Source organism: Drosophila grimshawi, unplaced genomic scaffold (assembly GCF_018153295.1).
Source record: "Drosophila grimshawi isolate 15287-2541.00 unplaced genomic scaffold, ASM1815329v1 contig_1377, whole genome shotgun sequence".
Lineage (NCBI taxonomy): Eukaryota > Metazoa > Arthropoda > Insecta > Diptera > Drosophilidae > Drosophila > Drosophila grimshawi.
The window spans coordinates 159,375-175,279 of NW_025062900.1; the positions used below are offsets into that span (position 1 = coordinate 159,375).

Genomic DNA, 15,905 nt, shown 5'->3' on the forward strand with positions numbered 1-15,905 from the left:
AGTGAAAGATTGATCTCGAGCGATATTCCAAGAAACCGGGAGGTTGAGCAGCGGTTGACGCTGTCTGTCCCTTAGACCTACACACTTACTCAACATAGTCTGAAACGTTGCAGGATCAGTCTTAAAAGTCAAAAGTAAGGAACAAGTTTCAGACAGTATTGTGAATTTATCGCTTACACGAGAGGGCAACTTGGAAGAAAGGGACGCCAAGCTTCAGATGCAGCACAATTTATGTCTGATTTAATGTTACTGAACGTTAAGAACGTTCCAGTCGGAAACTATCGACTTTTGAATACTCTCTACCAGTCCAACACATTATTTTATGAGAATGACTCTTTTTTAAGCACGGCGCAGAATGAGTTGATATTGAAAGGCAACAGAGCACTAATTGCTCGAATGTGTTCTAAACTTGGAAGTGGCTGCGTACAAAATGGAAATTGTTAGTAAATAATAAAGTCAGTAGGTCACTGCAATAGATTTACAGTGGAAAATACAATGCAAAATGTTTATTATGCTTTTACAAATTGTTATAAGTGTGTGATAATTTGCAAGTGTAGGTGATCAAACAATTTAGACAATTACTAAGATTTTCCGATGGAATACTATCCCAAACGTCCTTATAAACTCGACAATAAATGCATTTGTGAAAAGAGTAACTGATTCAGGCAGTGCCTTAACTCTACTCACGATGATGAAAAACAGAAGACAGAGTTAAGTCTCCAGGATTAACAAATGTCTAAAAAGAAGCGCATTGCAAAAAGTGATTGATATCGTGTTGTTTTGTTCGGATATATCATGGTTATATCTGCACCTTCCCTCAAATATTTGCGCATCTATGCAAGACAGTATTTCGTTGACTGGTTTTTGGACGGCTTGTAATTTGGTCGGTCGGCAAGCGGCTATTATTTAAGACTGTGATATTGCGTTGTATGGGAAACAAGTTGCATTCCGTTGACCATTTCAAACAATTGACACAAGCAACTACTCCTGCAATGGCAGAACGGGCAGCGAAACCTAAATTGAGGTTTCATTTAGAATGTTGCCGATGCTGCTGCACTGCGGAGACATTGATTGTGCCGAGCCTGAACTACACAAATAGAATATTGATAAACCACTTGACGCAAAAACAATGGTAACACCAACTAAGTTGTGTGGCTGCGGCTGGCTAATCGGAGGCCTCTGACCACAATGACGAGTGTAACATGTTGGTGCAAATTTTTTGTGCTGCAACACCTTTTTTATCTTACTAATTGTGCAGTATGTTATTGTGTGAAGTTCCTTAAATTTCGCGTATTTATAAATACGTTAAAATAGTAAGAGCTTAAGTTATCATTCCACTACAAATAAACAAATAATTTTTATTATCGTCATCATATCATATTTAGACCAATGCGGATAGTGGACAGTTACATAATGTACAGAAAAATATTATCAAAAACTGTATAACAATAAGGACTGAAAAGAGTCGTCAAATTAACACAGTACCTACCTTCAATCAATGCACTTAATAACATCATTAATGGTGACAAATTACAGCGATGAACAAGTTATGCGCAAAATGCGAAAGCGGATCAGGAAAACCTATCAGACGATGTCTCTTTCCAGTAGCAACATGAAAAAAATGCATAAAAAATATGATATTAATAATTAATAACATCTGGAAATAACAACAACAGCAGCAAATGCCTCATTAATAGCTGTACAGCCAATACTTGGCCAGCGATACCTGCAGTAATTGCTATACGCACAAACCTTCGACCATCGCAAAATATTTGTCTCGACCTGACATACAGGAGCACCTCCAAATCGAACAGAACTTTGAACGCTTTTGGCATTTAATTTTTTCGGTGCGACGACATTTTAATTGCAGTGGTGGCAGCGAAATGAACAACATTTTAAAGGGAGAAGCGGGTAAATTTTTGGTCGCAGACTACCATCTGCGCATAATTAATTCTGAGTTTGATTATTTACAGAAATTGGATGCAGTCATCAAACCTACCTGTCGACTTCAATCCCTGAAAAACCCATCGATTGTAGTCAAAACTTTTGCAAGCTGTTTGTCAGTAAGGATGCAATCGATATGCCGTACTTATGCAAAAAGAGGAGAGTAAATATCTTAGCAACTCCGAGGCAATCAAAACAACTAAGATCAATATAGTCCACTATAATCGACTAACAGATACCCTGTGCCCAAATATCCTTTCAATTTACTTATAAAGAATATACACTTACATACATATGGAGCAGTGCAACGGTACTGTTATTTTTTCTATATACAAATAAAAGGAATACAAATTCAAACCATATATTAGTAGTATTCTGCTCTTGCAGAACATCACTTTCAAATCACATCGGATGCTTAAAAAGTCCAAGATGGAAAAGTAACGAGTTTGTTGAGTTTTTGTCGGTATACATATTATGTGTGGTAGATACGAAGAACTTGGAATTTTAATAAAAGCTAATAAAACACAGACGATGGCAATCGCTGTTGGTTGTTGCATTCAGTAGACTGGCAATGATCCACTTCATTACCAAAACAGACGAAAAATGCGTAGCACGTTCGAACTTGAACCATAAATAATATTAAGTTTTTTCTTCCTGTAACAGAAGTGACTTCCTTTGGCAACCTTGGAAAATATTTGCCGTCTACGCGACGTTTTCGGCTTTGCCCATTTTGATACCACTTTTTGCTGCACATGCCAAAACAATGTCAACTGTCTTGCTCAACACATGCAGACATAAACGTCAGTTAAACGCAGCAGGCCCACAGACAGAAAGCATCAGAAACTGGCAAGAGGCGTCTTTAATCGATTATCATTTTTAATAATCAATTGAAGCAGACCTCAACAGTCCATCTGCGCTCTTGTTATGGACTGCGGTCGAGTTGACAGCACGTTGACATTTATGAGTAGAAGCGCCCTGCAGTTGCAACAGACCTGTTTTGCTATTTTAATTGCTGAAAAATATGTATGTATATGTATTTTATTCGTCTGTCATAAGTAAAGATGAAAATATAAAAATACTTTGATCATCGTCGACTAACGTTTATTTGTAAGTTGGCGAGCAAAAAGAGTGGCAAGTATAATCAAAACATTTTAAAAATCGTATTATCCAATGTATTTTAGAACCTCTAGTTGGCGAGCAAAAAGAGTGGCAAGTATAATCAAAACATTTTAAAAATCGTATTATCCAATGTATTTTAGAACCTCTATTAACTTTAATTTGATCGGAAATGACCTGGACGGAATAGATATAGCTAATTACATTTATATTAAGATTGTTCCTTAAACTCACCCGATGGCCTTACTGGAAGCCTACCGCTATCCACCAAAACACTCCAGAGCTTGAGGTCACCGCGTATATTTACCATATCGACGTCTGCAGGATTCATCTGATGCTTAAAAGTCAGCACAGAATTGCTATTGATAAATAGCTCATAGCATTGCCGCCGACAGGCGATTATAAGAACAAATGGCTTCCCTGGTCCCAAATGTGTATGCAGGCGCGACACTTCTCGGCTCACCCACATTCCATTTATATAGGCGCTCCTCGTTATAACGGCTTTGCCCACCTTCGCGCGCTTGCTCCGCAAGAAACTGGGATTAAATAGGAACGATACTGTAGGCTGCGGCCAGACATGTTGACCATTCTGTAAAGCGACAGTAAAGCCTTGGGGCATTAGACGCACACGACCCTCAATACGCAATTCACGACCGTCAGTCAGTTTTTTTTGCATTCGACCATAGAAGGGCAAGGAGAGCTGGGCTTGATATTGAGCCATGTTGTCAAGAAATGAACATGGAACTTCAATACGCAGCCAATCCCGTGGCATTGTGTGAGTTTGGTCATATGCCACACTTTCTGAAAAATCCTTGACATAGGGTAAAAAGCTGGCCACAGAATGACTTATACGAATTGGGTATTCCGAAACATAAAAGATGTTAATAATCATATCAGAAACATCACCGCGAACATCTACTCCGGTCAGCCACTGGTATGGCATACGGTATTCATAAAGCGCAAAGTGATAGCCATTAACCGATATGTAAAATGAGTGGTCAGTGAGCAGCACCTGCATCCAAAAATTCTCACCACGTTTTAACTGAAAAGGTAAGCTTGATGAATTTTCCTCGGGACCCCATTTGCCCATTAGCCGGGAGTTGCGCAAAATGTAGTTTTGTGGAAGGCGGGCACCGATCTGCAGAACAACGTCGTTTAATTGGCTTTTCCGTTTAGCCATAAAATCGATCACAAAGTGCTCGCAATCGTTAAGAATTAATCCGTAAAAAAAGAAACTAAGCCCGGGCACTGGTGGCTCAAGAAGCCTCCACTGCTTACGTCGTTGGGCAACGCTGCGTTCCTCATAGAATCCCGACATAGCATCCAAGTGGCGCCGCAGGGCAATGCTCCGAGCGCCTTCGTAGATATTCATGGCCTTGCAGTCGGAAACGCCTGTTATGCATGTTAAAAAAAATACGACCTAATATAATAATAATAAATAATTTTGACAATTTTATGAATCGTACAATAATTTAGAGAAATACTTTTTTGTTAGATGTTTTGAAGAAAAAAACATAATTTTCTTAACCTTTTTTTGTACTTGTGTAAATAAATTCATATCTTTAAAGGGACTCGTATGAAGCAGTATGAATGGATTCTATCCCTTAGGATTAGTTAGATCACAATTCGCCACAAAATATGGTCTTTTTAAATAAAAAATGTCAGATCCGACTTCAAACCGAAAAATAAAGACAGATGTGTAACACTTTGCTTCTACAGTCATTGCTTTGTCTTTAGCCTAAGCTTTATATTTCTCTTTAATCCTTAAAATTAGAGTACCATGTTAAAGGGAATGATTAAACAATTATTAACAAGCAATTGCTGAAGCTTACAAGATTATACATAACAGACAGTTTACAATCTTAGATAAAGGTAACAATTACTGCTTAATAGGAAAATAATATTGAAAAATATATAAAGCGAAATTTACATTATACATTGTTTTTCTCAATTTTTTTTTGGCCTGGATTATTTGGGTTACTAGAAAATAAACTTAAATATGTCTAAGATTAGATTATTGTCTCTAAAGGCAACTGGTAAAAACATATATGTTAAGAAAATGAACATTCGAAATTTCATTCAAACAGATACAGATTTAATCAACTAATATTCATCATTATACAGTGGATTGTGATAGATGCGCACATTTTTTCCTTTAACAATTGGATTGGGTTCGAGTGTCACATTCCAGAGCTTCACATCACCCTGAATGTAAACCGTATCCACAACATCTGGGTTGAAATGGTACTTAAATTTGGTAATAAACTGTCGATTAACATAGACTTCAAAAGATTCCTTGGAGCACACGATAGCTAAACTAAATGTGCGACCAGGTCTGAAGTTTGTATCTAACTCAGAGCGCTCCTCTTCTGCCCATCTACCATTGTACCAAGCATTACGACACACTACAGCCTTACCTATGGCCCCAGTGCTTGTTTGTGAGAAACGTGGATTCAAATGAAATGCAATTACAGGATGTGGCCAAATGTGTTGACCTTGTTGTAAATTTATATAAAACGAGTGTGGCAACAAACGTACACGACCCTCAATCTTAAGGCATCGGCCTTCCTTTAATGACTTCGGCAAAAGTGTGCCATAGTATGGAAGCGTAAGTCCCTGATCTGTTCCATTGTAGTTGCTCTTCATTGATTTGTTTGAAAGTTTTATGGGAGAGCTAATTAGACACCACTCGTGAGGTATGCTGATAATATCCTTCGCATTGGAATCAACCTCGTCCGCTTCTGTTTCTAGATGCGACTCTATAACTCGAGCGGCTGATTCTTCCAATCGTTGTGGATAGTACTCAACCATGGTTCGATGCATTTCCACCTCCTCAACATCACCTTTGACTTCAAGACTCCGAATACCGCTATAGAGAATGCGATGCGCGTACTCAGCAAAGTGATGACCATTTATCGATATCATATAACACGTATTCGTAATGAAAATTTGGATTGCAAATTTGTCGCCACGTTGAAGCAAAAATGGGAGCGCTGAAGAAACTTCCTCAGGACCCCAAACATCGTTTACCTTCGTGTTACGCACAATATAGTTCTGTGGAAGGCGTGGATTGACGTGCAGAGCGATATCCCGTGTTTCATTGTTATACACGAAATTAATGGAGAACCTATGAATGGAGCAATTTATTGGATGGAATATATATGGATTACCAATATATCTATTTACTCACCTCTCGCAATTTATCGCAATTTTCCCGCTGATGGTAAAACTGACTCCTTCGCATAATTGGCCAATTTCATCGTTATGGTACTTAAGCAAAGCATCAGAGTATTCATAGAAGGCAGCCTAAAGTAATTATCAGATTGTGTTTAATCTTAATCATATACATTACTACGATGCTTAGCGTGCTCATTAAATATATTAAAGATATATCGCATCGACATTTTAACAATTTACACAAACAACACCAAAAATACGGTTACTGTGTTCACCCTGATCAATATGACAATATCAATGTATATACATACATATACATACCGCTGCGATCAAAATAATAGTAGTGCACACATATGTTAAGACAATTTATATATTTAAGATATAGTTCGAAAATTATGAAAATTAGATTTAAACACAAGCAGTTAATACTGAAGATAAGTAAACATTAAAAGATGGCATAGCTATTATATTTTTACCAAAAAAAAGAATACAAAAGTTTTTTCTGCTTTCCCTGCTCCTAAATAATATTTCTAATTTCTAAAAACAAGATATGATGTATGGTTATATTTTACTCCGATTAGTATTTGGAAAATAATGGTATTTTAGAACTTTCCCAGATGAGATGTTTTGCCGAATTGAATCTCTCTTAATATCGACGATTTTGAGGTCTCGATTTGATCCCCATAAAATGAGTCATATATTTAATAAATACTTTAAGAAGCAGAGCACTACTATTATTTTGACCGCAACTGTATATATATATATATATATCATTGGCTTTTGAAAGACAAGTCCTTGGCTCACTGCTTACCTCATTCAGACCACCCTCTCTGGTTTGATGACAACAACAACAGAACAGTTTTCTACACAAAGTCTTAAAGCACATCTCTCACAAATGTTTAATCGCATTCAGAATAAATCCAATAAATAATGTACATATACTCATACATATATGGTTAGGTATGTTTTATACTCTTGGAGACGCTTTTCCGTTTGCGGTAAACAGAGTTGTGTAGAAGCAAAACAACTTTCTGCATAATAAACGAGGCCAGCAATTATAGATTTGTATACAAATACATATTATCACAGTTATTTTTCCTTATTTTTTATGTGCAATTAAATGTCCACTACATAAAACTATTTTGTTCACTTCTACAGCAATAACTTCTGCTTATAACAATATCTCACATTTCACACGACAAAAAAAACCTACTGAAAGTTTTAGTGAGGCTTAAAACTTGAAACAAAGGCGCAGTATTGAAAAGCTTCCAGAACAAAGGCGTGTGCGTAAAACTTGAATGCTAGGTTAAGTATTACATATAATATACAGGGTGTAGCGCTACAGCAAAACAGCTGATGAAAAGACCACCAGAATTATTGTACATTCTGATGTGTTGTCAGCTAAAAGTTAAACAGATGTAATGGCTGTGACGCTGGGCAAGACTGTTTTATTTACCACGACTGTGCACAACAGCTGACCAAGCAAAAGCTCACAAAGTTGCGCTCCGCAAGAGAAAGAGAATAAGTAACAGAAAGCACGCTAAACGTAAAATAAAGACGTAATATCTAAAAAAAAAAGCTTGCATGCAAAAGTAAATATTTAGGAACATACACATGTATGTGTATGTACAACGTATTTACGCGACTACGTAATTGAAGGCGATAACATCACAATAGTATTATTTAGTAAATGATAACATTATTTACGTACATTAAAGTCCATACCATCAACAATTTCGATGTCATTCAAGCAATCCAATTGCTGGCGATCGAAATGTTCAATGGGTCGATAAGCCGCGGTAGCCTCAAAAGCGGCAAAATCGATGTAATCGGCCGATGTATTTTTCTTAGCATGTCGCATGCTGTTTTGCTGTTTTGTATTGTCCGATAGGTTATTCGTGTACTGACGCAACCAGTGTTCTCGACAGAGAAACGAAAACAAATACAAGCGACGCTTTGTGTTGTAATATTTTAAACTTCGGACGAAATTAAATTCACAGTGCCAAAATGCATCCGCCAGATCACAGAGTTCATGTATTAGCAACGTTATTGCAGTCATACTAACCGGTTGCGTTGGATGCGAACACGACAAAACTTCTCGTCTTTCAGATGGTGCTACAAAGCTTACTCTCAAGCTTATCTCTGCTTCTCTCTCTCTCTCTCTCTCTCTCTCTCTTTTCTTTTTGTATAAGTTTGTTTATGTATAGTGCATACACTCATACATATGTATGTATCTTTCTATATGTGTATTTCTCTCTCTTGCGGTTTTTGCGATGTGCCTTTTTGTTTGTTTTTTATTATTCTCACAGCGAAACTGCTCGGGTAACCAACAAGGTGCTGCCACTTTGTATTAAACTTACCGACTAACGCATACCTCAGGTTTCATATGAAGAAATAAATGTCTAAGTAAATAGTTTTTCATTGATATTATCAATACATAAAATATATATAAATACACGTATAGGTGAACTTATACACACACACACATAAAATTATCGACTAACGCATACCTCTGCTTTCATATATATAAATATATGGCTATATAATTAGTTTTCCATTGATATGTTTACATATATATAAATGTAACTAATTTATATATACACACACACTCCTAAGAGATATGTGTTTACTACATATGTACGTTGTCATAGCAGTGGTCTTACAGAATACGTCGTAAGTATGTACAGATGTATACTTACGTCATTGGTGTTAAGATGCAAAACGTTCTCTTCATCACTACTGCTACAGTCAGCTGCGCGTTTGCGTTTCCCGCAGCAGCAACTCATTGTAATGTTACCCAAAATAAAGCAGAATTCTTTTCGAGTGGGTTGGTAATCGCTGCAATCTTATAGCAGGAGACAAGACGTCGAAATCTGGCCAATTTTAGATCCTATAACTTATTGTGTGCGAATACTGGAATTTTTTTTGCATATGATTTCCTCAAATTGTATAGACGAATGCATTCTGAAGTAGCAGCGATTCACACATCTCCAAAAGCAATCTGGGCAAAATAGGCTCTCGCTGCTCAACCTTAGCACGGCGCGAATAATGTTCAACTGATTTCTTCAAATTTTTATCTATCGCACATACATACATCAACAAAATTGTACATAAGTATAGATATATAAATATACGTGTGTGCATATAAATAGCGAAAACGTACTGAGTTGTTTTTGGGCGTGTGTGACATCATATTAATAGACATTTATTATACGCTGAAACCATTGAAAGCTTTTTAGCAAAGGTATAATGTGCCAAAGTATGCAACTGGCAGAAGGAAGTGTCTCCGATTTCACAACATATATATATTTTTGATCGAATTCAATAGTCTAGGGACTAAAATTTGCAATATATGTCTTGTATGCCATGAGTAGATCAAGTTTATTTCACTTTATCCATATATGAAAGTCGATTACCGATAGCAGTAAAAGCAACCATTTTTTGAGACCTTGGGTACCTGTACGTAATAATTGATCATCTGTATAAATTAACCATTTTTTCAATGGACTGATAGGTAAAGACTTTTATTCAGGGTATGTCCTAGTTGAGCTTTCTTACCTGTTTTGTTTTTTTTAATTGTATAGCATTTGACTGTTATTAGACTAACGATACGGCGATAAGACCAACGAGCATATACACTTTTAAGATATCTGGTATCAAATTTGGTAAAGCAATTTTAAATTCCCTCTGCATACACATATCATTTGAAATGTGCAGTTCTATAATTGCTATCCATATGGCTTAAGCCTTTTTGATCTACAAAAATGTCAATATGCTTTGAAAATGCTTTACTATGTTATGTGTACTTACTTGCATTTCTTTGAAAATGATAGGTAGCCAAGAAAATTCAAATATCCAATATTTGTAAATATATAATATGATTGTCAGTGAAGACAGATCATATGCTCAACTCTTACTGAGTAATAGTTAAACAATTTATGAATAAAGTACATATGTATATACTGTTTAAACTGCGAATTAATGTAATATGAGAAGTGTTAACAATATCTGCACATATTTTATATGCCAGACGTCAGATCAGTACAAATTGAATATATTATTTCAACAGCAATTTAACGTTGCCTGGTAGATCGTCTGCCCATAGCATGTTGCGACTTTTGGGTTGACAACAATGCCTTTTCGCTCCCTGGACTTTTGTAATACTTGGACATCGTTTTGCTAGTGCGTGTGGGACGATTGAAATGCTCCGAGTTTTTCTCTAGTTCTGTTTTCAGTGGCAAATCATCATCTTCATCCCATCGCTCACTTTTTCTCTCGTCAATAAAAGAGTCATCCTCATTGGCATCTGTTTTCGATTTCTTACGATTTCTACGATTGCGTGACGATGAAGAACTTACATCCGTACGTTCCGTTTTTTCACTAAAATTAAATTTAACTTGGTAAAAAAAAAAACAAAGGGCACAATTTGAGTAGGTAATATTCTTACTCCTTGAACGATAAAGTAGTTGTCTCTGCATTTTTTGTCTTGCGTTTCAGTAACTCCAGTTCTCGCTCTGCGATGGCCTTTTTGTGTTCCTCTGAAGACTCGCCGGCAACCGGCTTCGTCGTCGAATCCGCCATCTGTTTTACGGGTTCCTCTTGCTTGACGCGCTTCAGTTGTTGTTGCTGTTCCTGGGCCTGTTTCAGCGATCGCTTTAACGCACTGCGCAGTGTGTCACGGGAACTTTCCGTTGGCACGTTTTTGCCGAGTTGCGGCAGGCCTATAGCCTCCAGAAGTTTTTGGCCTAACGCAGATTTCACATTCGATCGACGTACAACACTTGCCAAAGATGGCTCTGTTGGGTTGTTATTTACGGCAGCTTTGTAATCAGTGGCGCATTCAGGTTCCGCTTTGTGTCTACTGCTGGGAATCATTTCCGGAACAGTGCTTGTCGGAGCCTGTGGTGTTTCGACCGCTTGCTGGCTTGTAGAAGCCTCCAAGATTTTATGACAATTAGCATTACTGGAAGTCTCCTCGGGGACCTTGAGTCGTTCCGGCTCACTTTTAGATGCATCTTTATCTGTATCTGTTTTGGGCATTGAAAGCTCGATTATATGTGTGTTTTTAGCACAGCTTTGCTTTAGCGCCTGCACAACGACCTTCCGTCGTTTGATAATGGGGCGCGTGATAGGAGGGGGAGGAGGTTCATATAGCTCTTGAGGCGGCATCGTGAGAGTGGAAACATCAGAGCCAGGCACTGAAAGTTGCGGCTCCACAAGAACAATATCTTCTAAGTTGAGGCAAGTGCTCGTTGTTGAAGCACTGCGGCGTCGTCGACTTGATCGCTGATTCTTCGATTCCTGCTGTTGTCTCAACATAGAGATTAGCGCCTCGTTTAGTGCATCAGCGGGATTTGTGCCAAATTGTGAGATCAACATGGCGTTAATGTTGAGCAATTCATTGGTTACAAGTGCAGCGTTTGATGTTGTAGCTGCTGTGGTCGCTTGTCCATCAAGATACAAGTCATCTAACCGCGATTTTCGTTGCGAAAGCTTTGCGATTGGCTCCACTGGTTTAATAGTTACTGGCTGATGCTGCTCGAGATCCGTCGGACTGGAGGGCACCAATTGAACCGACGTCTCTGGTGGCAGTTTATAAGGCATCGCACAGTCTCCTAACGTTTGTGTGTCTCCGATTTCTTGTGACGGACTCGCTGGCGGAGAGGGACTTTTAGTCGTAGCTATCGCGGACGATTGCTTCTGCTGCTGCTGAACAACAGCCATCATTGGGCCCAGATACGGACCCAATAGTTGCGTCAGATCGGTATCCTGCAACAGATTGCTGTCCGACATAATCACAGCAAATTTTGAGTTTTTCAGTCGTGCCATTTGTTCTTCACAATTTCCAGTTGTGACTGGCCATTTCAGTGCCTTAAGTATTAGCTTCAGTAGATCGGGATCTCGAATGACATTGCCCAGTGAAATTGCATCGGTAAGACTGCTTATGCTGGGTGGTGTCTTCGACTTGGAAGCAGGCATAGCTTCTCCGATTGGAGGACAGCCGCCGTCAGATGCATAAGATGCTCGAACCAATTTTGCAATTTTTTGCAACTTAGGTGGATCTGAACTGGACAGACTAGCTGGTTCTTCCTTTTTCTTTTTAGGTGCAGCTATTATGATATGTTCTGGGAGCGCCTCCTCCACGGATGGCTCGACGCCATATAGCGATTGGTGTGGCACCACCGTCGTCGTAACCAGAGGTCGATAATTAATATCCTCTGTAATCGGGCGTTGCAGATGGGATGATTTCAAAAGGGACACTTGCCCGTCACGTATGGCACTGATGTTGTTTAGAGCGTTTTTAAGATTACGACGCTTCTGTTGAAGCACGCTTCTGGGCAGATTGGGTACGCCGGCGGCACTGATAATCGTCTGTGAGGCAGAAGCAGAAGAAGCAGCAACAGCCATGGGTTTTCTGATATGCATGACCTTATTGGTGTGTTCATCATGGTGTCCCTTATTAATGCCAGTATTTGAAATAATTGGTGCACTGCCCGTGATTCGTCCGTGGGTCTGTATAAAGTTAATAACGCCTGCAGGTGAATTCCGCTTCTCATTGCATTTTTTCGTGACTTTGGAAAGCGACACATCCGGATGAATGGGTGCCAAGGATGGCGGCAGTTGCATCGAACGCTGCGCTATCGACATTGGTGCTGAACTATAACGCGTATCCACAAACACACTGCTGCGCCGAGCCGGGATCATTAGATTGTTCATTTTAATGCTGCTCCGATTGCTGGTGTGATCCGTAGTTGCAGCAGTTGGTTGTTTGCGTTGTTGTTTCTGCTGTTGTTGTCGCAGCTCAATGTCTTTATTGGTCCAACTGATGACAACATCGTCGTGTTTCTGCTGCAAACTGGGTGCGACGCTCGACTCCGGCGGACGTGTCAGCAATATCGGATGGAAGGTTTCATTATTGTCCAAGTTGCTGTAATAGCGTTTTGCATTGTTGTTCCTGTTGCTGTTGTTGGATTCACTAATGTCCTGAGTTGATGCTGTCGCTACTGGAGATTCATTATGAAGAGCTTCCGTCGCTTGACGCGCATATTTAGGCTGAGGCGAAAAAAGGTATAAATATATTTGTATATACTAAAAATTAAGGCAAATAAAACTAATTTCATACCACTGTGCTAAGCAAAAAATCCCGAAACACTTGCTGCGTGTGCTTGGCTATATTAGAAAGCGAGGCAGTCGCTTCCACTTGACGATAACAGGATTTGCAGAGCACTTTTGGCAGGGGATCTTCTTCAGCAACCTAAAAGTGTAGAGAATAGATTAGCATTAAGCATATCTCTTAGACTTTAGCTAATCAAATATATCTGTTTATATATTAACACACACCATAAATATTTAAATATTTACGTGTATAATTATGTGCGCTTATACATGCGATGTGAGAAGCAGAAGAAAACCACTTCATGCATGCAGGAGGTAAAACTCACGCATCATGTTTTTTACCTTTCAGCTTTTTCTTAAATTGCTATTGCACATACAAACCTATATACATACAAAAATGCACATACACATAACCATACATATATATGTAGAAACACGCACGCACACTGACATGAGCCGCATTCATTTGTATTGAAATGGCCAAACGAGATTCTTTTGCGAGCGTTGCCTTTTTTCGCTTTTTGCTAGAAAAATTTTCTTTGCCTACTTTGTTCAAACCGCCCACACGCAAATACCAGATTATAATACACAAACACACTAGTATGCATCAACACATACACACACTATTTTTTTCTTTGAGTGTAGGCTTGTTTTAGTTGCCTCTTTCTTATAACTGTTTTGCACGAGCGCAAGCACACAAACATACATTGAAACGTAAGCATGTGTACATACATACATACATTTGAACGTATGCATGTGTACATACATACACACATAAGTTTAGAATTCTTTACGTGACGTTATTATTCGCTTTACGTATTTCTACACGAAACATTGACAATTGTACATCACTTTGTATGCACGTACATCAAAAAGCTAGATTAAAGCAAAATTTAATTTAATGCAACGTTTAACTTACATTCAGAAAGAGATGTCGAGCTATTTTGTCCTTCAGGCCATTTGTTTTGAAAATAAACACACTTTCGACCACAGAATTGTTTTTGCATTTAGTATTGGCCGCACAAATACGACACAGGTGTTCGAATTGTGCATCCATTTTGATCAATGATATCGATGAAAACGTAACTTCAGTTTTAATCCGTTAGATTCGACATGCTAGACATGGGAAGAAATACTCAACTATAAATTTATTTTTTGTTTATTATTAGTTAGCTTACTTGACTTGAGATAAAATTTATGAATAGTTGGCAGATTCTGCTTGGATGTGTGTATTTTATATGCATTCACATACACATATATTTAATTTTAATTGCACTCTTTTGTAAATGCTGCAAAGTCGTCAAACTTATTTCATTGCACTCGATTTACGCACTGTTCGCTTTACACACGATTCGTTGTCATCAATTTGCACACAAGCACAATCACAAGACACACACGCACGCTTACACACACGTGCACCAATACAATGTGGCTTGCCTTGTTTACTATATTTATTTTTATTTTTATAGTACCATTACAGTTTCGTGAAAGTCGCGAGCGCGTAAGAGAGAAAGAGAGAAAAGAGAGAGCCCGCACAAAATGGCAAAATACAATACTAATCACAACACAATTGCAATGAGAATTGAATATGAAGCTACCAATGATCAAAAGAGAGCCACATTCAAATTGAGAGCGTATTTTGATTTCTTCTTCGCTCCTTGTAACATACATTCGATTGTTTTAATAGCAGAGAGAGAGAGAGAGAGAGAGAGAGTGATTTGTTTATCAATATTAGTTATTAGCTCTTGCCTTTATAGAATATAAAAATAATATATTTTGCTTGACACGAAAAGTTTTTATTCGTTCTGTGGTCAGTCCTTTTTACATAAAACGTTAGCTTCACCAACACTTGCGTTCCGACGAACGAGCGAAAAGAAACTAAAAGAAAAATGAAAAAAACATATACATATACTCTTCGACGGCTTGTCACACATACACACTCGCACTGCAATTCCACGTCGTTTTTGTTGTGAACGCTTTGCGTTGACTCCGCTCACTGTGTGCGTGCGTGTCTGTTGTTTTTATTACATTCATACACACACACGCTCACGCATACATGCACACGTATTTTTTTTTATACTCTACGTTGTCGTGTTCATGATATTTTGTTTTTGTGTGCTCATATGGGTGTGTGTCTGTGTTGCAGACATTTTGATGGCGTACAGCCAGTTTTCCGATGTGTCTGTGGAATTGTGCTGATACATACATACATTTTTTGTGTGTATGTGTGTATATACAAACATACAACATATGTACGTCTACACATATGTATATAATGAATATTTATGAATGTATACATGCTATACTTGGTTTTATTCTCTGCAATTGTAGTATTTTAGTGGGGTTTTTTATTTTTGTATTAAACTTGTTCTCGTCTCTCTCTCGTAACGTATGTTTTAGAAGGTTTTGCGTTCGCTTGCGCACACCATTCACTATCAGCTTGTGTGTTCATTTGTGTGTGTGTGTATGGGTTTGTGTGTGTATGTGATCATTATTTTCTTTCTGTTTCTCCTCTACGTTTTTTCTTGCCTCACCGACACGCACCAACACCA

General features: G+C 38.2%; 3 protein-coding genes across 6 annotated transcripts; all 3 read right to left on the minus strand.

Annotated features, from left to right (window-relative positions):
* Positions 1-3,034: 3,034 nt before the first annotated feature.
* Positions 3,035-4,691, minus strand: LOC6561795 (galectin-4). Of its 2 annotated transcripts, XM_001989397.3 has the most exons (4): positions 4,589-4,691; positions 3,295-4,480; positions 3,207-3,237; positions 3,035-3,128 (listed from the first exon to the last, which is right to left on the minus strand). In XM_001989397.3, exons 1-3 carry the CDS (start codon positions 4,616-4,618, stop codon positions 3,218-3,220), a joined length of 1,236 nt encoding a protein of 411 aa, XP_001989433.2. In that variant the 5' UTR covers positions 4,619-4,691; the 3' UTR covers positions 3,035-3,128; positions 3,207-3,217. The 2 variants fall into 2 exon arrangements, with proteins under 2 accessions (XP_001989433.2, XP_043070475.1); XM_043214540.1 differs by having other exon boundaries at positions 3,035-3,237; positions 3,295-4,452; positions 4,589-4,604.
* A 442-nt stretch (positions 4,692-5,133) lies between these two features.
* On the minus strand, positions 5,134-9,406 carry LOC6561794 (galectin-8). 3 transcript variants are annotated; one of them, XM_032736218.2, is made up of 3 exons: positions 8,937-9,406; positions 6,251-6,366; positions 5,134-6,187 (listed from the first exon to the last, which is right to left on the minus strand). In XM_032736218.2, exons 1-3 carry the CDS (start codon positions 9,021-9,023, stop codon positions 5,164-5,166), a joined length of 1,227 nt encoding a protein of 408 aa, XP_032592109.1. In that variant the 5' UTR covers positions 9,024-9,406; the 3' UTR covers positions 5,134-5,163. The 3 variants fall into 3 exon arrangements, with proteins under 3 accessions (XP_032592109.1, XP_001989432.1, XP_032592111.1); XM_001989396.3 differs by lacking the exon at positions 8,937-9,406 and adding an exon at positions 7,949-8,367; XM_032736220.2 differs by lacking the exon at positions 8,937-9,406 and adding an exon at positions 7,049-7,646.
* A 791-nt stretch (positions 9,407-10,197) lies between these two features.
* On the minus strand, positions 10,198-15,233 carry LOC6561793. Its single transcript, XM_001989395.2, has 5 exons — positions 14,532-15,233; positions 14,273-14,469; positions 13,361-13,492; positions 10,685-13,290; positions 10,198-10,617 (listed from the first exon to the last, which is right to left on the minus strand). Exons 2-5 carry the CDS (start codon positions 14,408-14,410, stop codon positions 10,311-10,313), a joined length of 3,183 nt encoding a protein of 1,060 aa, XP_001989431.1. The 5' UTR covers positions 14,411-14,469; positions 14,532-15,233; the 3' UTR covers positions 10,198-10,310.
* Positions 15,234-15,905: the final 672 nt, after the last annotated feature.